Below are 19345 nucleotides of genomic sequence, written 5' to 3'. Positions count from 1 at the left end.
CGAGGCTGGTTTATCCATTCTTCCGTGTCTTTCTAAAGCCGCTCTCAAAGCGTAGGCGGCTCGTTAGGTTGCTAAAGCACCAGGTTTTTTGCCACTTTAGCGGTTCTATTAGGCTGGAAAAAAAAGGGGGGGGGGGGGGGTCATACCAACGACAATAGAGTTTTGGAACGGGGGGGTTGGTTAGGAGGACAGGGGAATATATCGCAGTTCCATTGCGCATGCGCGGATCGATAACCAGATGACCGTTATTGTTCTGCGCATGCGCAATGATCCCCCGAAGCTCCCCTGTCCCCTAACCGATAGGGTTCTTCTATTCTAAAACTCGCTAATGCGGGAGCACTGTGATTCTCGGCAAGCCCTCCTTCGCACTCCTTGTTCGTGTAATACTCTGTTTCGAGAAACAAACACTAAAGGTTGCAGACTAACCCATGCTACGCTTGGATGACCCTACTGCACCAAACGTCATGTAGGCATACTTCTCGTTGCGCTTCTCTTAACAGAGCTCCCATGGAGGCGCATGTATTTTTCGGGGCTATCTCCTCCGCTTGTGAATATATATTCTAAACAAGCATATTCCCATAAGGGAGCAGAAAGGGAGTAAGCACTCCTCTAGCCTTTTATAAAGGGGAGTGCCCTCGAGGAGTGCTTACTCCCTTTCTGCTCCTTTCTGTATAGGGTGTACACAGATCCTCCGCTGTAATCTCGGTGAGCTTACACGTGTACTGGTGAGGCTGACTGCCACTGAAACATATGTATTTCAGAGCAGTGTTGTCGGTAACGCGTTACTTTTTTCGGTAACTTAGTAACGTACTCGTTACCATTTCGGAACTGTAACGGGTAACGCACTTACGTTAACATTTTTCGGTAACGTGACGTGTCACGTTACTAGTAGTTACTTTTTATTTCAATTGTCCCCCTCCGCCTCTTTTCCAAAGAAAAAAAAACGCCGAAAATGATGTTACAAATAAACAAAATCTACCGGTAAAATCTACCGGTGTTCTCGACGACCCTTGATGCAGCTCACATACATGCCAAAAAACACCTGCCCTTGACGACGCACTCAACTAAAAAAAAAAAGCACGAACACGCAGTCACACACTTGTCTTCACCCCCAAACCACCCACACAGACAACTCTCTAAAGAGTGGACGCATGCTGAGCCACCAATGGACCATTTGGAGAAATCTCTAAGTCAGTTTCTGCGTAAGCCTGTTTTCCAACCAAAAAATCTCGTTCCCAGGCGACACTCTCGCATTCTTGGTGGAAGCAGTTCCCTCTTCTGAGCAAACTAATGAATGTCGCCAGTTTACTTCAAGATGGCCCCAATGCCAGCCACTGTAATGCCACTGTAATGCCAGCCAATGGCGCTGTGGGTATGATGATAAATAAATAAATAAATAAATAAAATAGAGCCTTCGAAAGAGTACAATGGTACAGCACAGAAAAGGGGATTGCAGTCAACCGGCTGTTTCTATATGCAACTGCGGCTACGTTTCTGGTTATTGAGTTACTAAGCGAGCGAAGCTGACCTTGAACACCTTGACGTAAACACTCGCATTTTTGTAATAATTATGCAGGTTCAAGTAAAAAAAAATGTTTATGTGCGCAAATATATTTTTTTCGGAACTATGACATTTAAGCATTTCTTTATTGCTACACAATTTCCGCTTAATTTCGTAAGCAGAAGCACACCAGAATTACTGTAAATTTGTTGAGTTCAGCTATGTTTTCTTTGTGAAGTTAGAATTATATGAAGTATGAGCTTTATAAAATTGTTATCTTGAGTTTTTACAGCGAGGACGCACTGATTAAAATTTATGGCCATGGAGTAACGGCAAATTAACGTGCGATACTTTTTTTTCGGTAACGGTAACGGTAATGCGTTACCTTTTTTGTAGGTAAAGTAGGGCGGTAACGAGTTCTTTTTTTGTTAGTGTAACGAGTAACGTATTTAGTTACTTTTTTTCGGTAACGCCTACAACACTGTTTCAGAGTCAGCTGTGTAAGGGATGCGTTTGCCCGTTTCGCGAGAGTCGGTGTCCTCCGTACAGGGGCCCTTGTGCAGAGGGGATAAGCACAGGAGCAGGGCAGCGGTGGCTTCACACGCACCTGTGCATCTGAGTGGAACGGAGGGGCGGTAAAAAATGGGTGGGCAGCGGGATATCGGCGACGGAAAAGTGAAATTTTAACCACTTAATGCATTTCGTGCATTAAAAAGAGATACATAAAAAGAAAGTATGCAGTCCTAAAGCCAAGCAGACTACAGTATATATGTACAGGGGTTTGTGAGCAGCGCTGTTGGCTGAGAACTCACCGATTTTTTGTTTTTGTTTTTGGCCCCATTTCTACGCGAATAAATCTCGGCGATAAAAGGATACCACATCCGCCTCTCTGGGGAGCGCGCACGCCCAGTGCCATCACCCCTCACCACCACCTCCCTGGCTCACGTGTTACACTCTCGGGAGCCCCCTTTCCCCAGCTATCGAGGTCCTTGGGGTCTAAACGCGGATAGTGTTTTTTATAACCGGGTAGGTGAGCATGGTAGAGTTCACCTACACCGCAGCAGGGCGCAGATGCCGCTTAGAAAAGGGTAAGGATGCACGTGTTTTCTAAACACACACGAAGTGCCCTATCATTCAATGTACTTATAAACGTGGCACGTGTAAAATGTCATATTGATGTTGTGTGTGTGCATATATATATATATATATATATATAGATTGTGAACAAGGGCCCCGTATGGGACCCGAAACGTCATTTTTCATTTTTTGACTTGGTCAGTGACCCAATTTTCCTTTGTGAATAAATAATTATATATATAAATATATATATATATATATATATATATATATATATAATTATATATATATATAATTATTATAATTAACCTTTCGGAGGTGCGTTTAACTTTCTTTTTTTTATACTTGCATGATAGTCGAAAAAAACGAGTTTGCAACGGCTTCGTTCCAAGCTTTCGAGTAAAAAATCGATGTCGAAGTGGCCTCAGTGTGGAAAAAATAATAACTCCCAAATGAGCTCATCCGTGATGTTAGAAGCTCACAAGAGGTCGAGCGTGTGCGACGTGGCTGGCGGCTTTCCCCGCGCCTCCGTCACGACGTTGGCCGCTGCGGCGGAGCGGGGAACCTGTTGCTGCCCGGAGCGCAAAGCAGAGCGACGCGATGGAGCGCGCGCCCATCGGAGCATTCCGCTATAATTCCGCGTATACGGGCAGCTGTTTCGTGCACCACCAGCGCGAAGGCGGAAAGCGCCGGAAGCCGCTCGGCTGCTTCGCGGCGCCTCGAACGAACGTAGTACGATGGCAGTCTTCTAAGAATGCAGGTATATAGGGGCCCTCGATGTTGCGCTGCGGGGTTTAGGTTGATAACTGCGCCACGTTGTTTCACCGGCTCAATTTTGCCACGGCAAAATGTTGTTCCGAGAGGCCGCATTTGCGGCTGTCCGGGCCCAAGGTACTGTGATACGGCTGGCAGGAGCAGAACTCTTATTTCGTGTAAGAATTCAGAAGCTTCGTATACCCATACCGGAATTCGACGCAACTTTTGTCAATAAAATATCGCATCCATCGATTTTGACAATATCGCATCCATCGGCAACCATCAACCATTCCAGGATCAGCTACGTAGATATCTCACATGACATCGCTTTTTCTCCTATCTTTGATTTTCTTTGTCGCTGTGTACTTTTGTTCCTTCGTTGCCATTGCGTTTTGTTTTGGCCGTATGTCCGGCATTCATGCTACTAATGAGTACCTTGTGTCCTATGTATAATTTCGCCTTTAAGTTTTGCTTTGTACATTAGTTTCTTTTTACTTAATCTTTTGTATCTCATGTTATATTAATTAGTTTCTTTTGCACATTTGTCGTTCTTTGCCCCCCTTACTCAATGCCCTTCTGGGCCCTGTAAGGTATTGTGAATAAATAAAAAATAAATAAATAAAATGATTGAACTCGACCGAGCAGCTGGGTTGTCACCGCGCTAAACCGAGGCACAGGCATGAAGACACCCTATAGGTACAGGGCTCGTATCGCGAGCAGAACGCGCTGGTACTCTGTCAGAAAGACATCAAGGGGCCCCCAGCCCCATCCGACACAGACGCGTACAGAATAAATCACTCCTGTCCAAGTTTATTTCAAGGTATAAGAAGACACGCATGCAGTGCAGCTGTATTACGTAAGTGCAGCACTCAAGTTCGTCCGCTTCCCACGCTGCAGCTGGATCGCTTCATACGGAAACATCCATCGACAGTGTAGTATATGAGCTTTCCTTGATTTAACTCTTGAATTGATTGTTGTCTGATTGTCCTTATATCCTCCCCCGCGGTACATTAGTGGAGCGGGAGAGGTTGTCTTTTCAACCTCACACTATATTCTGTCCTTATATCCTTATATCTTACCTTATATCTTATATATGTATCCTGCGGAATACAGTTCCCGCTGCTCTCTGGCAGTCATTCAATCGCATCCTATTCGAATGCACAGAGTACCAGCCACCTCCGAGCTTCCAAATCTCGAACAAACGTCAGCGGGAGACTGCGTTGCTCAGCCCTAACCCGGAGGTACTACTCCGGATAGTGGACTGGGCCCTAGAGGTCGCAATGAAGCGTGGACTTCAAGCCACCTAGCGCTGTCGAGAGGGCCCACAATCTGTCTAAACCTTATACCTAAACCCTGCCCTCTTTGTCTTCTGACAAGCAAAAGTTTGTTCCCCTTCCTGCTTTGTTGGTTTGACTTGGATTGGCTGCTCATTGCATTGATTGTCGTGTTAGCGGCCTTGAACGGCACCTTGCAACCTGCGGGCGCATAGCTGGCGCTGCGGGCGCTTCGTGTAGGAGTCAGTGAGTGCCCTTCTGAAGGCGTGCGCGTTCGTCAGGCCGCGGGCCACCGTGCCGTTCGCTGCTCGTAGAACGTCGCGTGAGTAAGGAAGTGCACGAGGAGCTGCTGCGTTAGTGTTCAGCTATTCCTTCGAAAAACGGTCGCCGCTTATTGGCGGTCAAGAATGTGTGCTAATCTGCGAACGAACCTGGCACAGTGGACACACGTATACGGCTGTGTACGTACAGCCTTTGTCAAAAGTCAAAAGGCCAAGCGGTTCGCTTTCGAGCCGTGTAGGGGGGGGGTCTTGTTTAGCATCCGTGAAAGCCCTTACTTTTGGAGGAGCGAGGAGTTGAGTTTCTCATTTGGAACGCTGGCATGGCATACAAGCAAACCACTTGGCCCCTATACTTTCGACAAAGGCTGTACGTTTACGTACATTCACTGGTTTTCATATGGACTCCGCACTGCGTCGCATGTGGTATCCCCAGCGCTCCAGATGTCTGGAGGGTGAGGAGGACTTTTTCTCCTTGCCCCTTCAGGAGCTTTGTACTGTTGGTGGTGCTACTAAAGCTTTCCTACGCTACCAAGCAGCTAAGCTGCAGGGGAATCTTTAGATGGAGTACGGTACGTCAAAACACGCAGTCAGGGTAATTCTTCGGTCTGTGTCCGGGTGTTGCGCGCAATAACGTCAGCTGGTCTGTCATACTTAATCGTAAAGTTGTGCTAACCGCGTTCCGGTCTCTCCTTCTTCTCGCATGGTGGCGCTCAGTGCAACTGCCCGTTCCGGCGTACGTGCTGGCCGCCGGCTACTTCTCCATCTTCCTGGTCTCCCTGTTCCTGCTGGCGGGTCTCTTCCTGGTAAGCAGAACACGACGCCTCCCATACAGGTGCACCGGCTGTGGGCGATTGTCGCAGCCGTCGAGTGTGCGGCGAACTATCGGACGCACGTCGGCGCAGTATCACCTGTCGCCACGCGACGGGTTACGGAGCGCGCCTTGCTCAACAACTTCGATAACGCATGCAGAGAGAGAGTTCCAGGTGTCCCTTGTGTAGCCTGCGATGCGGTTTATTGTTTTCTCTTTTTCTATTTTAAACAGTATTCCAGTTTTCGAAGTGTTCTTAACTCTTCGCTTGGTTTGACAGGAGTTCGAGAAATAGATACTGCTTTTTTTTTTTTTGAAGTCAAATGCTTTCGGCCCCCATTCTCGAAAATCTCCGTCGGACATCTTCCCGAAATCGCGGCGAAGTTGGCACCGAAAACAAGGCTGGAACTTTTTTCCGAAACCGACTTCAGAAGCTCCGTTAGAAATCTATTGATATACGAGGAAAGGCCGCGCGGAACTGGATTCGAGCAGCGCCACCGTGTGTGCGTGTGCGTTCGTGTGTGTGCGTGTGCAAGAAATGAAATTGAATTTGGCGCGGGACTGGTAGATGTGGCATTCCTTGGTCGCAGTGAATGCGGTTCACTGTCACTTATTGCGCCAGGACTTCACCAGGAGAAAGTCTAGCCAAGAATTTAGGGTGCTGGTAGGAGCAGTGCGCGGCTGTGAATTGAAGGAATTTCAACCCTATTTGACACCTGCTTGTGAGCTGCGTGTGCGCTTTCGACTGCGAAATTCCGTCCACCGCTTTGAACATACTTGAAATGACGGAAGACAAAGAACTTAATTTGTCATTAATTCTATAGAACTTATGGTATTGAATGCTTGTTTGTATTTTGATGCATCACTAGTGAGGTGAATAAAACTAGGCTGCTAGCACTTCGGTTACTCGATCGAGTAGCCGCTGTCTACCGGTAGCGCTAAGGGAGAGTGGGTCGCTTTCACATCGCGAATTGAATGTGGCGGTGAAAGGTCGTGGAGATAGTGAAGGGAAGTTGTTCCTCCCGTCGCTTGCCACAGCGACGGAAACGAGACTTCGCGATACCGCGAGCGTCTGGCTCGAATAATTCTGACAGCAGCTAATCGCCTTCTTTCTGCATTAGACGGTCAGAAAAAAAGTGGCAGACGGTGAAAAACAAAGAGGGGTAAGCGCGAAAGGGAACCGGTCACACGCGTAAAGGCTCGAGGCGGAAAGCACGTATGCGCAGACACGCGTGCGGAACGCAAATTCCGCGGAAAAGAAAGAAAGAAAGAAAGAAAGAAAGAAAGAAAGAAAGAAAGAAAGAAAGAAAGAAAGAAAGACGTCGAAGTTGCCGACGCGCGTGTAATCCTATCGGCAGGCGCGTTTCTTGAGGCTCCGCTGCGCCAATTTCCCTTCTACTGCGGTATGGAGAAAGAAGGGAACGTGAGAAGAGGACGCGAAGCAAGAAAGAAATAAGCAGAGGTAGAGGAGAGTCACAGCGAAAGAAGGAGAGCAGCGCCGTGTCCGTTGCTCAGCGCGGCGGAATGGCGCGAGGAAGAGTATGCGTGAAACGAGCTGCGCGCAACGTCCGTCGAGCTTCACTCGGACGCGCTTCAAGCGATCTGTGCGCATCGGAAAGGAGCCGCCATGCCTCCCTCGCGCTCGGCGCGGCGGTCTGTTTTTCCGGTGGTGGTGGTGGCGGTGAAAACGTTTATTGCAATGCTTCCGGTGGACCGACCGCCTGTCGGGCGGAGAGGGAGAAATTGTGCGCCTGCATTCGCGGGGTTTCTTGAGAGGGAGGGCGTGTGTGTGCCAGTGCATTGGAGTGTGCGCAGTGTGCGCTGTTCCGTGCCTGTGAATGTATGTGCGTTAGTACGCATGTGTGAATGTTTGTGGGACTGCGTGTGAATGTATGCATGCGTGAGGGAATGCATAAGAGTGCGTGTGTGCACATGTGGTGCATACTTTGTGGTGTGTGTGTGTGTGTGTGTCAGAGAGAGAGAGAGAGAGCACATGTGTGCACGTGCGCACTTTGCAGAGGCCAGCATGAATGTGTTGCCCGTTGGCTGGTCATAATTCTCACGGTCCCTTCGTTTGCGTGCGCTCAGCTACTACGTGTTGTTGTGGGCACCCCAACTCCACTCGCGTCGGGAAGAGGATACGAGGAAGGCAGGCTGGCGTACTCTAAGAAGAATGCCGAAGGAGAGAGTGGGAGTGGGAAGGGGGGTCAACAGCGCGAACGGACCCGACGCTTTTCAGCGGGTCATTTGCAAATTCTGCGTGCGGACGTGCGGGTCGTGGTCAGTGCCTCGAGGGCAACGCTTCCGCGCGCTGGTCGACTTTGTGCGGCGCATCACGACGTCCTCGGCTGTCTATCGCTCTTGCGTGCGCCGGTTCGCACGGCGCATTACCGAGGAAAAAAAGAATGCGTGCGTGCTTCTGAAAGCGAAATGACTCGAGTTCAGGAAGCCATAGTTATTTCTGTCTCCGCTTGCTGACGAGAATTGGTGAATGGGTTCGTGCGAAGACAAAAGGTGGCGAAAACTGTAATGGAGGCCGCGTTTGCACGAAGACCGGAGTGCAAAGGTGGAATTTGATCTTGCACAGGCATGCACAAAGAGACGGAATCCACACGGTGAGGCTAGTAGATAAAAAAGTGGTAGGCTTTTAACATCGTTCAACCGAGTAGATGTGTGAAAGCATGTGCTGTGGCTTGGCTGGCTCATGGTTTTGCTTTGCTGGGTCGTCGGCACATCTGGCGACGATAATAGACTCAGGTTAAGCCTGAGGACATCATCATCATCATCATAAGTTTAACACGAGGCGTGATCGGCCGCGGCGATAGCTTAGTGCTGTCGTGCAGTGGCCAGCGAAGCTGATCTGTTCGCTCCGCCGCGGGTTCGAAACCCAGTCGCGGCAATATTTATTTCTACGCCCTCAAGGTCATGCAAGTCACAAAAATCTTGGTTGGCTTTGACCCCGTGATGTAGTGCTTTCGCATTGAAAAGTACAGCCTCTTCCTGCCCCACTCCTGTGCTGCAAGAGCGTAGCACAACGTCGTTCAGTGGACATACGGCGAGCTCGACGCAGTTTGCAATGTGGTGACAATTAAGTGACGCTGTTTGTACTCATTATACGGATCGTCACTTGCGGCGGTGGCTCAGTGGCCGGTAGCAGTAGATTTGCATGATGAATTTCTTAGCAAAAATAGGGGCCAGTGCAGCTATTTTTCGTTATGAATTTCTCCCTGGATGGAGGAGCGGGCGTCGCTACCCCACTTAAATCTGTCTGACTGTATATCGAGACGTCAGTGTGTTTCCACCAGTGCGTAGCAGATAGATAGATACCGCCTTCTGCACTCACGCGCACTGCTATCGTCCTAAATGACACCTCTCAACCTCCTTAGCTCGTAATTATGTAATCATCAGAGGTGCTGGAAACCTGCGAAATCTGTGGGCTCCGTTTTGTTGAAAGTCATTGTTGATGTCTCTCCTATGGAGTGAACTACATGCCGCCAGTCAGGCGCAAGTTACGGGTGATACAAATCTATGTAAAAAAAAAGTGCGTTGCTACGTGCCATACAAATCACGTGCTGCTGTGGTGTGTGGTCGCAGAGGAAGTCCAACTATCTTCTGGGCTGGCTGTTCGTGTCGGTGCTCTTCTTCTTTCCGGAATGCGGCCTGGCACTCTTCATGAGCCTCCAGTACTGGGTGAGTCCCGTAAATAACCTTCCCTGTCTGCATGCACTCTACAGGCCTCCGCTGCTGTGTAGTATACCATTATGTGCTCCTGCTTGTGCCCTTGTGTGTGCACCTGTCGAGTGTCAACGCCAGCATGGTGTCGTTTGATGAACAGAGTATTCAGAGCATCGTTTTAACGTGCGCGTAGTTGTACTGTACTAAAGTTTCGATCTTCTTTTTTTTTGGTTCGTGTTTCTTCTCGAGTACTGCGCTTGCTATAAGCTATACAGTGGTGAATTACTGAGCAAAAAATGTCATACGATATCTTCTGTCAAGCTGTCTCTGAGAATGTTTTTAAAAAAGAGCTAGGAAGAACTGAAGCAGTTACTGACGGACATACTCTCGCACTGCTGTGAAAACACCCATTGTACCGTTGCTTCTGCACAGGCATGTAGGCAGGATTATGTTTTTTTTTGGGGGGGGGGGACAGAGGGGGGGGGGGGGATGGGCAACCTCTTGTAAAAAGCGGGGGGGGGGGGGGGGGGGTCTTGTGTCTGTGTGCATGAAGGTTCCGCATTAACTGCGCTTCAGGTATTGCAGTGCATGTAGCACATCCGCCGTACAAAATCAGGAGAAGCAAACAAAGCGATAAGGCTGGATGCCGTTGGCGATAAACTAGATGTTGAAGAAAACAAAGACAACAAAACGTTTCACGGCGACAGCTATAGTATCTGGAGGTCGCACTTATCGAAGCTGATAGGGAGGAAAGAAGGAAAGATGGTGCTGGCCGTGTGAGAGGGTGCTTTCACTGCCCCGAATGTTTCTCCCACTATGCGACATGCGGTGTGATTTGCATACAATGCAAACGTTTTGTTCGCTAAACTTCAGCTGCTCATGCATCTAAAGCTTGTTCATATCAACGCGGGCTATTCGGTTTGCTTTCGGGATTCTCAATGCTTCCCACTGTCCTAGCAACGCCAAAAACTGACACCACGCTCCAAACTGATTTGTTATTTTTAAAGCGAAAGCTTTACTACTTGCACTTTCAGCCTTTGCCGTGGCGCGGCGGTGCCACCATTGACCTTTAGTTGACGTCTGTGTGACGTCATGTGTGCTATCACGCCGAAGAGAAGGGCGACCGACTCGCGCCGTCGCAAGCCGCGGCGGTGCCACCACCGGCGCCTAACTCCTGCGCTCTCCGCTAGGAGCGCAATAGGTGCTTTGTGACGTCACGCCGAAGAGAGGGGCGACCGACTCGCGCCGTCGCAAGCCGCGGCTATGGTGGCTACCGCGGCGGTGCCACCACCGGCGCCCAACTTCTGCGCTCTCCGCTAGGAGCGCGATTGTGGCGTTACGCTGAAGAGATTAGGCTCGACTCACGTCGCTAGAAAGCAGTAGCTGTGCCAACCACCAGCGGCTTAACATTGCTTCGCGATCTCGTGCCGTCCGTGTGCGACGGCGGTGCACATGAACGGCGGCCTGACTGGACTGGATTGGATTGGATTAGAATAGATTAGATTAGATTAGATTAGATTGGATTGGATTGGATTGGATTGTATAACCGATGCATCGCCACAAGTCTAACCACAAGCACCACCACCAGCTGCACTACCAGCTGAACCATGGCGTAGGTACGGATATTGCTTTCGCAATTACCGGGCTTAACCAAGCTAAGCCACAGCGAATTTTTTTCTTGCCTCTTTCCACCGAATTTTCCATCGCCGCGCATAACAAGCACGCTCATCTTGTGGCGTTCAGTTTTACTTTACCGTGCAGTGACCCTAATCTCAGCATCCTTCCTTTGTGTGCCGTCTGCGCAGAAACTCGACAGCAAGGGCATCGCGGAGCTGGCCTTCTACATTGCCCGGGCGGTGATGAACGTAAGAGAAGCACCACTTTCACGCTCTCTCTCTCCCTAAGTGTCCATCTCGCTTCTCAAGTGTGCCTAGCGCCGTTCTCTACGGCAAAACCCATCAGTTAGCTCGTCAAGTTGCATGACTGACTGCCGTCCTCACCTCGAGCTACAACTGCCCGAGGCATTATGTCGTTGCAGGCGTGACGCGCTAAGAGAACCGTGCGCTCTGAAAGTGTCTGAAGCTAAATGCGAAGCCGTGGATGCCGTCACTTTTTTTTTTAAATTATATATACCGAGTACAGTGTTTGAGTCCCGTCTAGCATAACAGACAGCAAAGGGCTGGGCAGTGTACAAACAACAGTTACTCCTTGAGTTCGGTCACCACTTTTCGACGAGCGAAAAAAAAAACATAGCACGCCTGATTTTCTGCTGAAGGCTTTGGACCTGATTGCACGGAGATAAGGGACTGCAGCTTAGGATCTTGAACGGTGGCTGTGGTATGTGTTGCGTGTCGCATTGTTCCAGGCCCAGTACAGTCTTCAAACACCTTTTCTCGGAAGACCCTCGCTGGATGCGTCTCGGCAGGAGCGTATACACCCGTGTATTATACTGCACGGAGTTGAGGGAGTATATGGCCGTCGTCAAAAGTGACCGTGCGACGCTACCAGCGCGCGTTCAAGCGCCTTCTCCAAAATAACACTTCTTGGCTGCGACGACAGCGCCCCTGGGGAGCGGGCACCGAATAACGACCCCTTAGCGCGCGGACGAGGTTCCAGCGCGTAATTTGCGGCCCTCACGGTGAGGAGGGGGGTTGCTCAGAAGTTCTTTCGCCTCTTCTCCATTCTTCTCTTCGGAGAGAGCGTTCGTGTGCTCCGCACTGCGCGGCCGTTTCACACTCAGCCGCGTCCTTGTGCGCGGCGGCCGCGCGCGACCTCATTGGCGCAGCAAAGCGTGAAATTCATCTTCCCAGAAACAGCTGGCAAAGCGCTCTCCATAGGCGCTGCGTGGATCGATCTGGAAAACTGCCAGCGCTCTACTGGTATTCGTTATATAGTTTATATTCCATATCAAGTTTCTTTTCCCAAATAAATATATTCACATTAGTACACCCCAAATTATGTAAAAGGGGACTAATCGCACCAATCTGACCTCGCAACCAACGGTTAGTCCGTCCAGAGTGCGAAATGTTGCTGATCTCCCTTTGCGGTCCGTATTGGGCGCTCTTTTAGGAAACAGTGGTTGTGGCAACCACTAGCACCCCAACTAATGGCAACCAGTCCCCAACGTATAATCTACATTAGCACATTTAGTAATTTGCGGCTTAGAGTATGCATACTTCATTTGGTGTTGTCCTGTTTGTTTTTTTGTTTTTGTTTTTTAGGGTAGGGGGTTGCTTAATTCGAAAGTTGGTTGTCTCCTTCATCTTCTTTTTTCCTGTCAAACAGTCGCCAGAAAACTCAGAAAACTCCCATGCCTTTCGCCCGCTGCCTCGGAGCGGACTGTTTTAATTAATTAATTTGTTTACGAATACTGTTGTCTCTTTTGTTAAACACATAGCAGGGCTGGCTACAGTTCATACTAATACAGCACCAACATTAAGTAACTTGGTTATAAAGTTCCTTCTGAAATTGATTGGTCTCCAGTGAACACACGGAACCATCTAAGTTATTTCATTATTCGAAAGTCTGTGGGAAGAAAAAGAAAGAAAAAATAAAAACAGTTCATGGGTGCAAAGACTGGAATGTTCAGTGCTCCAGCCAACCGGGAAACTCGGGCAGTAGGGGTGACCAGTGAGATAGGCGCGAGACCGCTAGTTAATCCGTGTATAATTTTATACAGCTTGATTAAACGATCACACTTGCGTCGATGCGACTGTGGCCCCATTGATAAAGCGCGCGCACGACGACGGTGCAGTAAAGCTACGATCGTAACGGCTGTAGATAAATCTGATAGCTTTTCTTTGAAAGCATTCTAATTTGGAGATGCTGCTAATGTAGTGAGGTCTAAAGACGCATACTGGAGAGTGCTTATGGTTAGTGATTTATAAGCTGTTGACTTGTATAGTTTAGCGCCGTTCTTTAAAGTGCTCTTTAGCATCCAAGTGTTTGCATGCGCACTATTCCTCACCTCCCCCCCCCCCCCTTTCCCCCTTGCCAACAGCGGCCTCTCGCATACCCACTTTGACGAATGGTGCATTTTCGAGAATTTCCATTTCCCCAGTCCTGCATAATCATCTTTTCCTGTCAACACTTGTAAACTGGGAACAACGTTGGCCAGCTATTGAACGCGGTATACTAGTTTCTGTTCGCGAGATACTACGTACGATGTCTACGCCGTAAAAGTCGAAGAAGATCTCAGCCACTATAAATTAAGAGTGATATAATAATGTGTCGCTACAAAATTGCAGGATATGTTGTATAAGTGTCGCATGGTCGCGGTGCGAATTGTCGTGCTCGCTGTTCTCGCCGTGGAAGCGTGTGAGAGTATGTACCAAATGAAAGTGCTGATTGGTTTTTGCCTTTCTGCTCGGCCTGTTGGTACTTATCCCACTTATGATGGTGGCGGTGGTTGACGCAGGTGGTGTGCATCGTATGCGTCCAGTCGCTGTACACGCAGTGGAAGCAGGAGAAAGCCGTCATGCGCCGACTGCAGAACCTGAACGTGGTCGGAACACTTCCTTCTTTTCCCCCGCGCTCATTGTGTTTTGCATGCGTCTTCGTCAGTGTGCATACCTATATGTCGCGGTACCTTCGTAGCCACAGGTGTGATGACCAGTGCCGGGAAGAGGAGGGGGGGGGGGGGTATAAATTAGCGTAATTGAAAGCAGAGTGCCAGATACTTTCCTTTTTTTTTTTTTTTTTGGGGGGGGGGGGGGATCTTCGCGTTGTGTACCACATTGCTCCGTACGATCCGCGATACTATAGGCGCATTGTGTCGTTGCATAGTACACATATGTACCATGCATTCATAAGCCACGCTTACATGAATGCGAAAGAAGTCGACTCCAGTTCACTTTTTCAGGGAAAGTGCAAAAACATCGAGGAAGGGAGTAGAGGACGAGTGACGCCTTTCCTTCTCAAAACCAGCTCTTTCCCTGAAAATGTGGACTGGAGTCGACTCCTGTCGCATTCATGTAAACACGGCGGTAGCAAACCTTCTTCGGATACTCTTTGTATTTCTATTCTACTTGTGTCTTCGTGGTAAAAATATATACATACAACAGGCGCTTTTGAAACATGCACTTGCCCTGAGTACGCTGCAATTTCGTGCATGACCTTAGCTCTGTCTTCCGGAAAAATTTGTGCACCCAGGCTTATCGTGCACGTCGCCTTGATTGTGAAGCCGCGTAGACATAGTAGAGTACCGTTAAAGCAGTAGACAGTAAAGCGTGACACGCATATCCTCCCTGCTCTATATAGTGTTGTTTATTTCTTGACCCCGGGGGTTTCTTTGCAGGTCACCTCGTACCGGGACCTGGCGCCCAGCAAGAGCAACGGCTCGGCGGGCCCCAGTTCCTCGAGCAACGGCGTGGGAAGTGCCAGCCCCGGCGCGCACCGCGCCAACGGCAGCGCCGGCGGCTCCCTGTCGTCGGCGTCCAGGCCGCGGTTCGTGACGGCCGCCGACAGCGAGCCCACCTACATCATGGCGCACAACTCGGCCCTCAAGAGGAGCACCTCGTCCGTCTCGGGACTCATGGTGCGCGCCGTGGGCGGGGGGCCGCAGCCCGGAGGGGGCGTCTACAACGCCGCCTTCAACGGGAGCCTCAACGGCTGCGTGCTGGGCCCTTCGGGCGTCGACTTCTACGCGCCCAACCCGGCCCTCTGGCCCGGCCCCAGCCCACGGTCGGAGTTCGACGCCTCCTCCTTCGCCGACCTGGTGGCCCGCGGAGGCCCCGTCGGTGGGGGAGGCCTCCTCAACGGCTACCGCAGCATGTCCCGCTCCACGTCGGAGTTGAACCGGGGCGAACCGTGGACGACGGCGCACAGCGCCGTGGCGGCGTCGCCGTCGCCGCTGCCCAGCGCGGGCCCCGTGGACTATGCGACGCAGAGCCTGGACAGACCCAAGTTCCGGCGGCAGGGCGGCGGCCGCAACCGCTGGGAGGTGCTGGACGTGCGCGGATTCGGTGACGTCACCCTGGAGAGGCTCCCCGAGAGGCCCTTCCAGTACCTCAACAGGCCGGGCTCCGTGGTGCGAGGCAATGACTCGGACACCAGCTCCAGTCACAGCATCAGGGACATCGCGCTCTGAGCTGACGCAGAGACGTGTCGGTGTGATCCGAAGCGTTGCGGCGCCGGTCGTGCTTGACGGTGCATCGTCCGCTTGAGTGTGACGACGACTGGTGGTTCCGTGACTGTGTCAGACTCATCGCCTTTCGCGTTCGCCCCTTCCTATGCAATTTCATGACCAAACGCGTTCTATACCGACGTCCCCAATTGTGAATCGCGAACCGTGCGTTCGTGCTCAAGAGAAATAGACATGCAGCGACAGCAGTGATGCATCGGAATATATTTGACATCTTATTCCAGTCATTGCGAAAGATCTGAACTACGCACGATAAAGCAGCTTGCCTCTTTCTCGGAATGTGGTATTCGCAGTGCGCCACGCGGGCAGAGATGCGCTTCGGGTGACGACGTAGACAGATGTCGCCCCGACAGTTTCTTGCCACCGTCCGACCGGCCTGCCATTCCCGCTTCTCTTGCACGAGACCGTGGCCGGCTTCAGACATGCCCGAGGGCCCCATTGGGACGCGCTCGGAGCGACGACTGCGAGGGTTCGAGTTCCCATGCAGCTCTTTATTTCCTGGCCGAACGATAGGCGAGGTCAGTGTGCAAACGCCAGCAGGCCGTGATTGCACGTCAAAGTGAAGTCTCTATGTAGGCGTATCGATGGTACAAATGCGACCTTGCCAAACTTGGTTTACGTTCTCGGCTCGACTAGATCTAAGACGGAGCTCTCCAGGAGTACTATACTGGCAATTATTGTTAGTTGTTACGGCAGCTATAAGTTAATGCAGAAGCAAATGTAAATGCTTGATCATTTGAACATAGAACATTTTCAGCCTTTACAAGTCGTCTGGGACATGTGACTCTCAGACGTGTTGAACGTATACATTGGACCATTACGGCCAATAACAAAGGGCAAATCTAGGCGAGATAGTTTTTAACACAGTTGAGCTATGCATTGAAGTCTACAGTCAGCCGACGTAGAAGTTACCGATTCATGAATTCGTTTGCGAAATGCGCGTGATGGAAAACGAGGTAACAACTGCCCATTCAGTGTTACCCGAGAATAGGCTTAGAGGTGAGGCTGTCCAATTTTTATTTTCCAATGCGTCTTCGTAACTTATTTCGCGTTTTAACTCGCTAATGTGTTCCGCAATGACGTCGACATTCCGTCCCCATCCGAGCAATAAAGATGGCTTTATCAATGTTTGCATGGAGGGGCTATCCAATGAGACAATGCATTGGGCGATGGGGCCTTGACAAGAACTCTAAGTGACGCGTACGTATCCAAAGAAAACAACCGGTGCATGTGTCACGCAGTCTTATTTCCCGAAAAGCATCAGTGTAAGCGTGCCACTTCATAGCTTCGCGGTTATACTGCCATGCAGCGGCTGCACCTTGCAGAAACGTACGCCACTTAGCACAAAAGGACAAAAGGCGAGTTTGTCTTCTGTAGATATTCCGCGCTCCTGTACATATAACACAGTCGCAAGTCACGCTTCGTTCATGACGCGATCGACGGACAGCTGGGAAATTTTTAGCTTTTTTTTTTTAACCGTGTGTGTTGTGCGTGAGTGCCAAGGACGCGTATCGTCCAACAAAGCGCAGCTTCACTTTTACCAATAGCAAATCGACAGAGAGCGTTGTCTATCCCTCGTTTATATCTCCATCACCTTAAATCACACCCGCCTATCTTCACGACCGCGTATGGCCCTTCATTTCTGGTACATGACCGCATATTCCACCTTGGATAAGATTCTAGGATCATAAGCGTTTGATCTTACTGACGACCTGTCTTCATTACTTTTTGCGATGTTAACGCTAACAGAGGTCGGACAACCTAGCGTATACCAACAGATACGGCCTTCATTTCAACGTTCGTGTGGTGCAGCCGGTCGAATGTTATTCTGGTCAACTCCCTTGCCTTTCGTTTGCCCCCCATTTTGCCATCGATAAATGGAAGCCGCGTTGCAATGCCATATATGTGCACACCACGCCACATGCCTTTTACCATGCCTTTTGACTTGCCGCCTTCGCACGTTTCATTAATTAACCGAGTGACGTTCAATATATAGGATGCTTTTATGTAATAATACACGGACCATCGCGTCGTGAGCAACACTTCGTGCGCCACTTCTACAACCGTTCGTTTCACCACTGAAGTGCATTGAGTGTTGTGTTTTATTATTGACTTTATTGAAACCGCGGATGTGAATTTTTTTTGTACACTTTGTTCTGCAGAATAAAAGAGAAATGTCGCTCATCGCATCTCTTAGCCTTTGTATACGTGTATACATATACGGTAAGTGTAGACGGATCAATTTATTGATTGGAAAGGGCCGGCCGGAAAGGTGAATATCTGGCCTGCTATTTTCTAAACTGGGGAAGGGGAGAAGAAAGAAGGGGTGATTGGTGACCATGTGGTTAGAAGAGAGATGAGAATATGTACACGCACATTTGATGGCAGCACAATCGTGAGTCGAGGCCCGTGTCGCTCAAAAAGCCTGAAAACGCCCGCCTATAGACAGCTATCCAACTCTGCGGCCAGGCGCCTAGCAGTAAGTCCTCGGAGAGTGGCCTGCTGTCTAAACGCTTCAAGGAAGCAGCCAACATCAGTCTTTGGCGCGCATGTACTGGGCAGTACATGCTCCACACTCTCAGGTATGCCAAAAGAGGAACAGTCCGGGGAGTCTGGGCGTCCAATTGAATATAAGTGGCGTCCGGTCTAGAAGAAGGCATAACTGTACAGTGGCCATGAATGGTATACCCTGGGCGTTGTGCTCGCTGAAGCCTTTATTGCGTATACTGCTCGCGAGCAAACAGCAGGAGTGGATGTGTCGTTGGCTGCGCTGATTATGTGCGCAGTGTGTACTTCAGCCAGCGCAATGATAAGAAAAGTAACAGCACAGATAGTACGACACCGAAGACCTGTTGCCTATCTCAGGCTGCTGGCGCGGAGTGATTTTCGGTATTTCATTCATTTCAGCCGGCGTAACACGGGAGAGTCATATCGGTGCAGCATGAGCCAGCCGTGTACTGCGACCTCTGCTCGTGTCGCCCTGCCAGTACCGTGAACTGCCTTCATATTGCCACGTATCATTGTATTGTTTGTTCGTTCACGCTCAAGGCTGCAGGAAATGGCTGTTATCATTTTTGTTCGTGACGCGAGGAGCGACCGGACTTATCTCGATTGTTCACAGCCATGAACAGCTGCATCTACGTGTTTCTAGATTACTCTAGATGATCTCGACCTGTCATCTCGATTGATTGTAAAACATTTTATTCGCCGGGAAGAGCTTGGCAAGAGGTCGCGTTAAGTGGTCGAGAGTACATAGCCCTCGACGACTTTGTCAGCCCACTCCACCGCCAAAACTTGCGTTCTGGGGTCAGAGCTAGCCAGCACGGTCTCCCACCGCTCGAGAGAAGGAGCTGTAACTAGATCACCCGGAGGTGGCTCTATTTTGCAGTCCCACAGGATGTGATCGTAGGTAGCACGTTGGCCACAGTGTTTGCAGTTTTGGCTGTAAAGATCTGGATAAATGTGCGCGAGGAGTGATGGGGTGCGTAACGATCTCGTCTGTAGACGACGCCACGTAACCTCTTGTTCTTTAGTAAGTCTTTTGTCTGGAGGGGGGAAAATTCTCCTCTCTAATTTAAAATGATTGGTGAGATCATGATATGTGATCATGGAGTCCTTCGTGAAATTCAGGGAGCCAGACTCATCCACTGCCCGGTCGACGAAACCTCGGGCTTTATTGTGGGCTGCCTCGTTCCCCGGATTCCCCGAATGGGCTGGGACCCATATCAATTCGGAATAATTTGGTGAGAATTTGGTTGCGTTAAGGATTCTAAGGGAGGTGTTTGTAATTCGCCCTTTAGCGAAATTATTGATACCCATTTTGGAATCGCT

General features: G+C 50.0%; 1 protein-coding gene across 3 annotated transcripts in view; it reads left to right on the top strand.

Annotated features, from left to right (window-relative positions):
- Positions 1-17703, top strand: part of Rcd6 (Reduction in Cnn dots 6) — a 101341-nt gene extending 83638 nt beyond the window's left edge. For 2 of the 3 annotated variants that reach the window (XM_089563713.1, XM_089563724.1), the window contains exons 3-7: positions 5604-5692; positions 9292-9387; positions 11178-11237; positions 13790-13876; positions 14669-17703. In XM_089563713.1, the coding sequence (XP_089419839.1) occupies positions 5604-5692; positions 9292-9387; positions 11178-11237; positions 13790-13876; positions 14669-15460 (1124 nt within the window). In that variant the 3' untranslated portion in view covers positions 15461-17703. The remainder of the gene's footprint in view (positions 1-5603; positions 5693-9291; positions 9388-11177; positions 11238-13789; positions 13877-14668) is intronic. The other variant, XM_089563718.1, reaches the window with a different exon arrangement.
- Positions 17704-19345: the final 1642 nt, after the last annotated feature.

Source organism: Amblyomma mixtum, chromosome 1, assembly GCF_055824585.1.
Source record: "Amblyomma mixtum isolate Tamu chromosome 1, ASM5582458v1, whole genome shotgun sequence".
NCBI classification, from domain to species: Eukaryota; Metazoa; Arthropoda; class Arachnida; order Ixodida; family Ixodidae; genus Amblyomma; species Amblyomma mixtum.
Note: the sequence above shows the minus strand (reverse complement) of the source record. Positions and strands in the feature narration are given on the sequence as shown.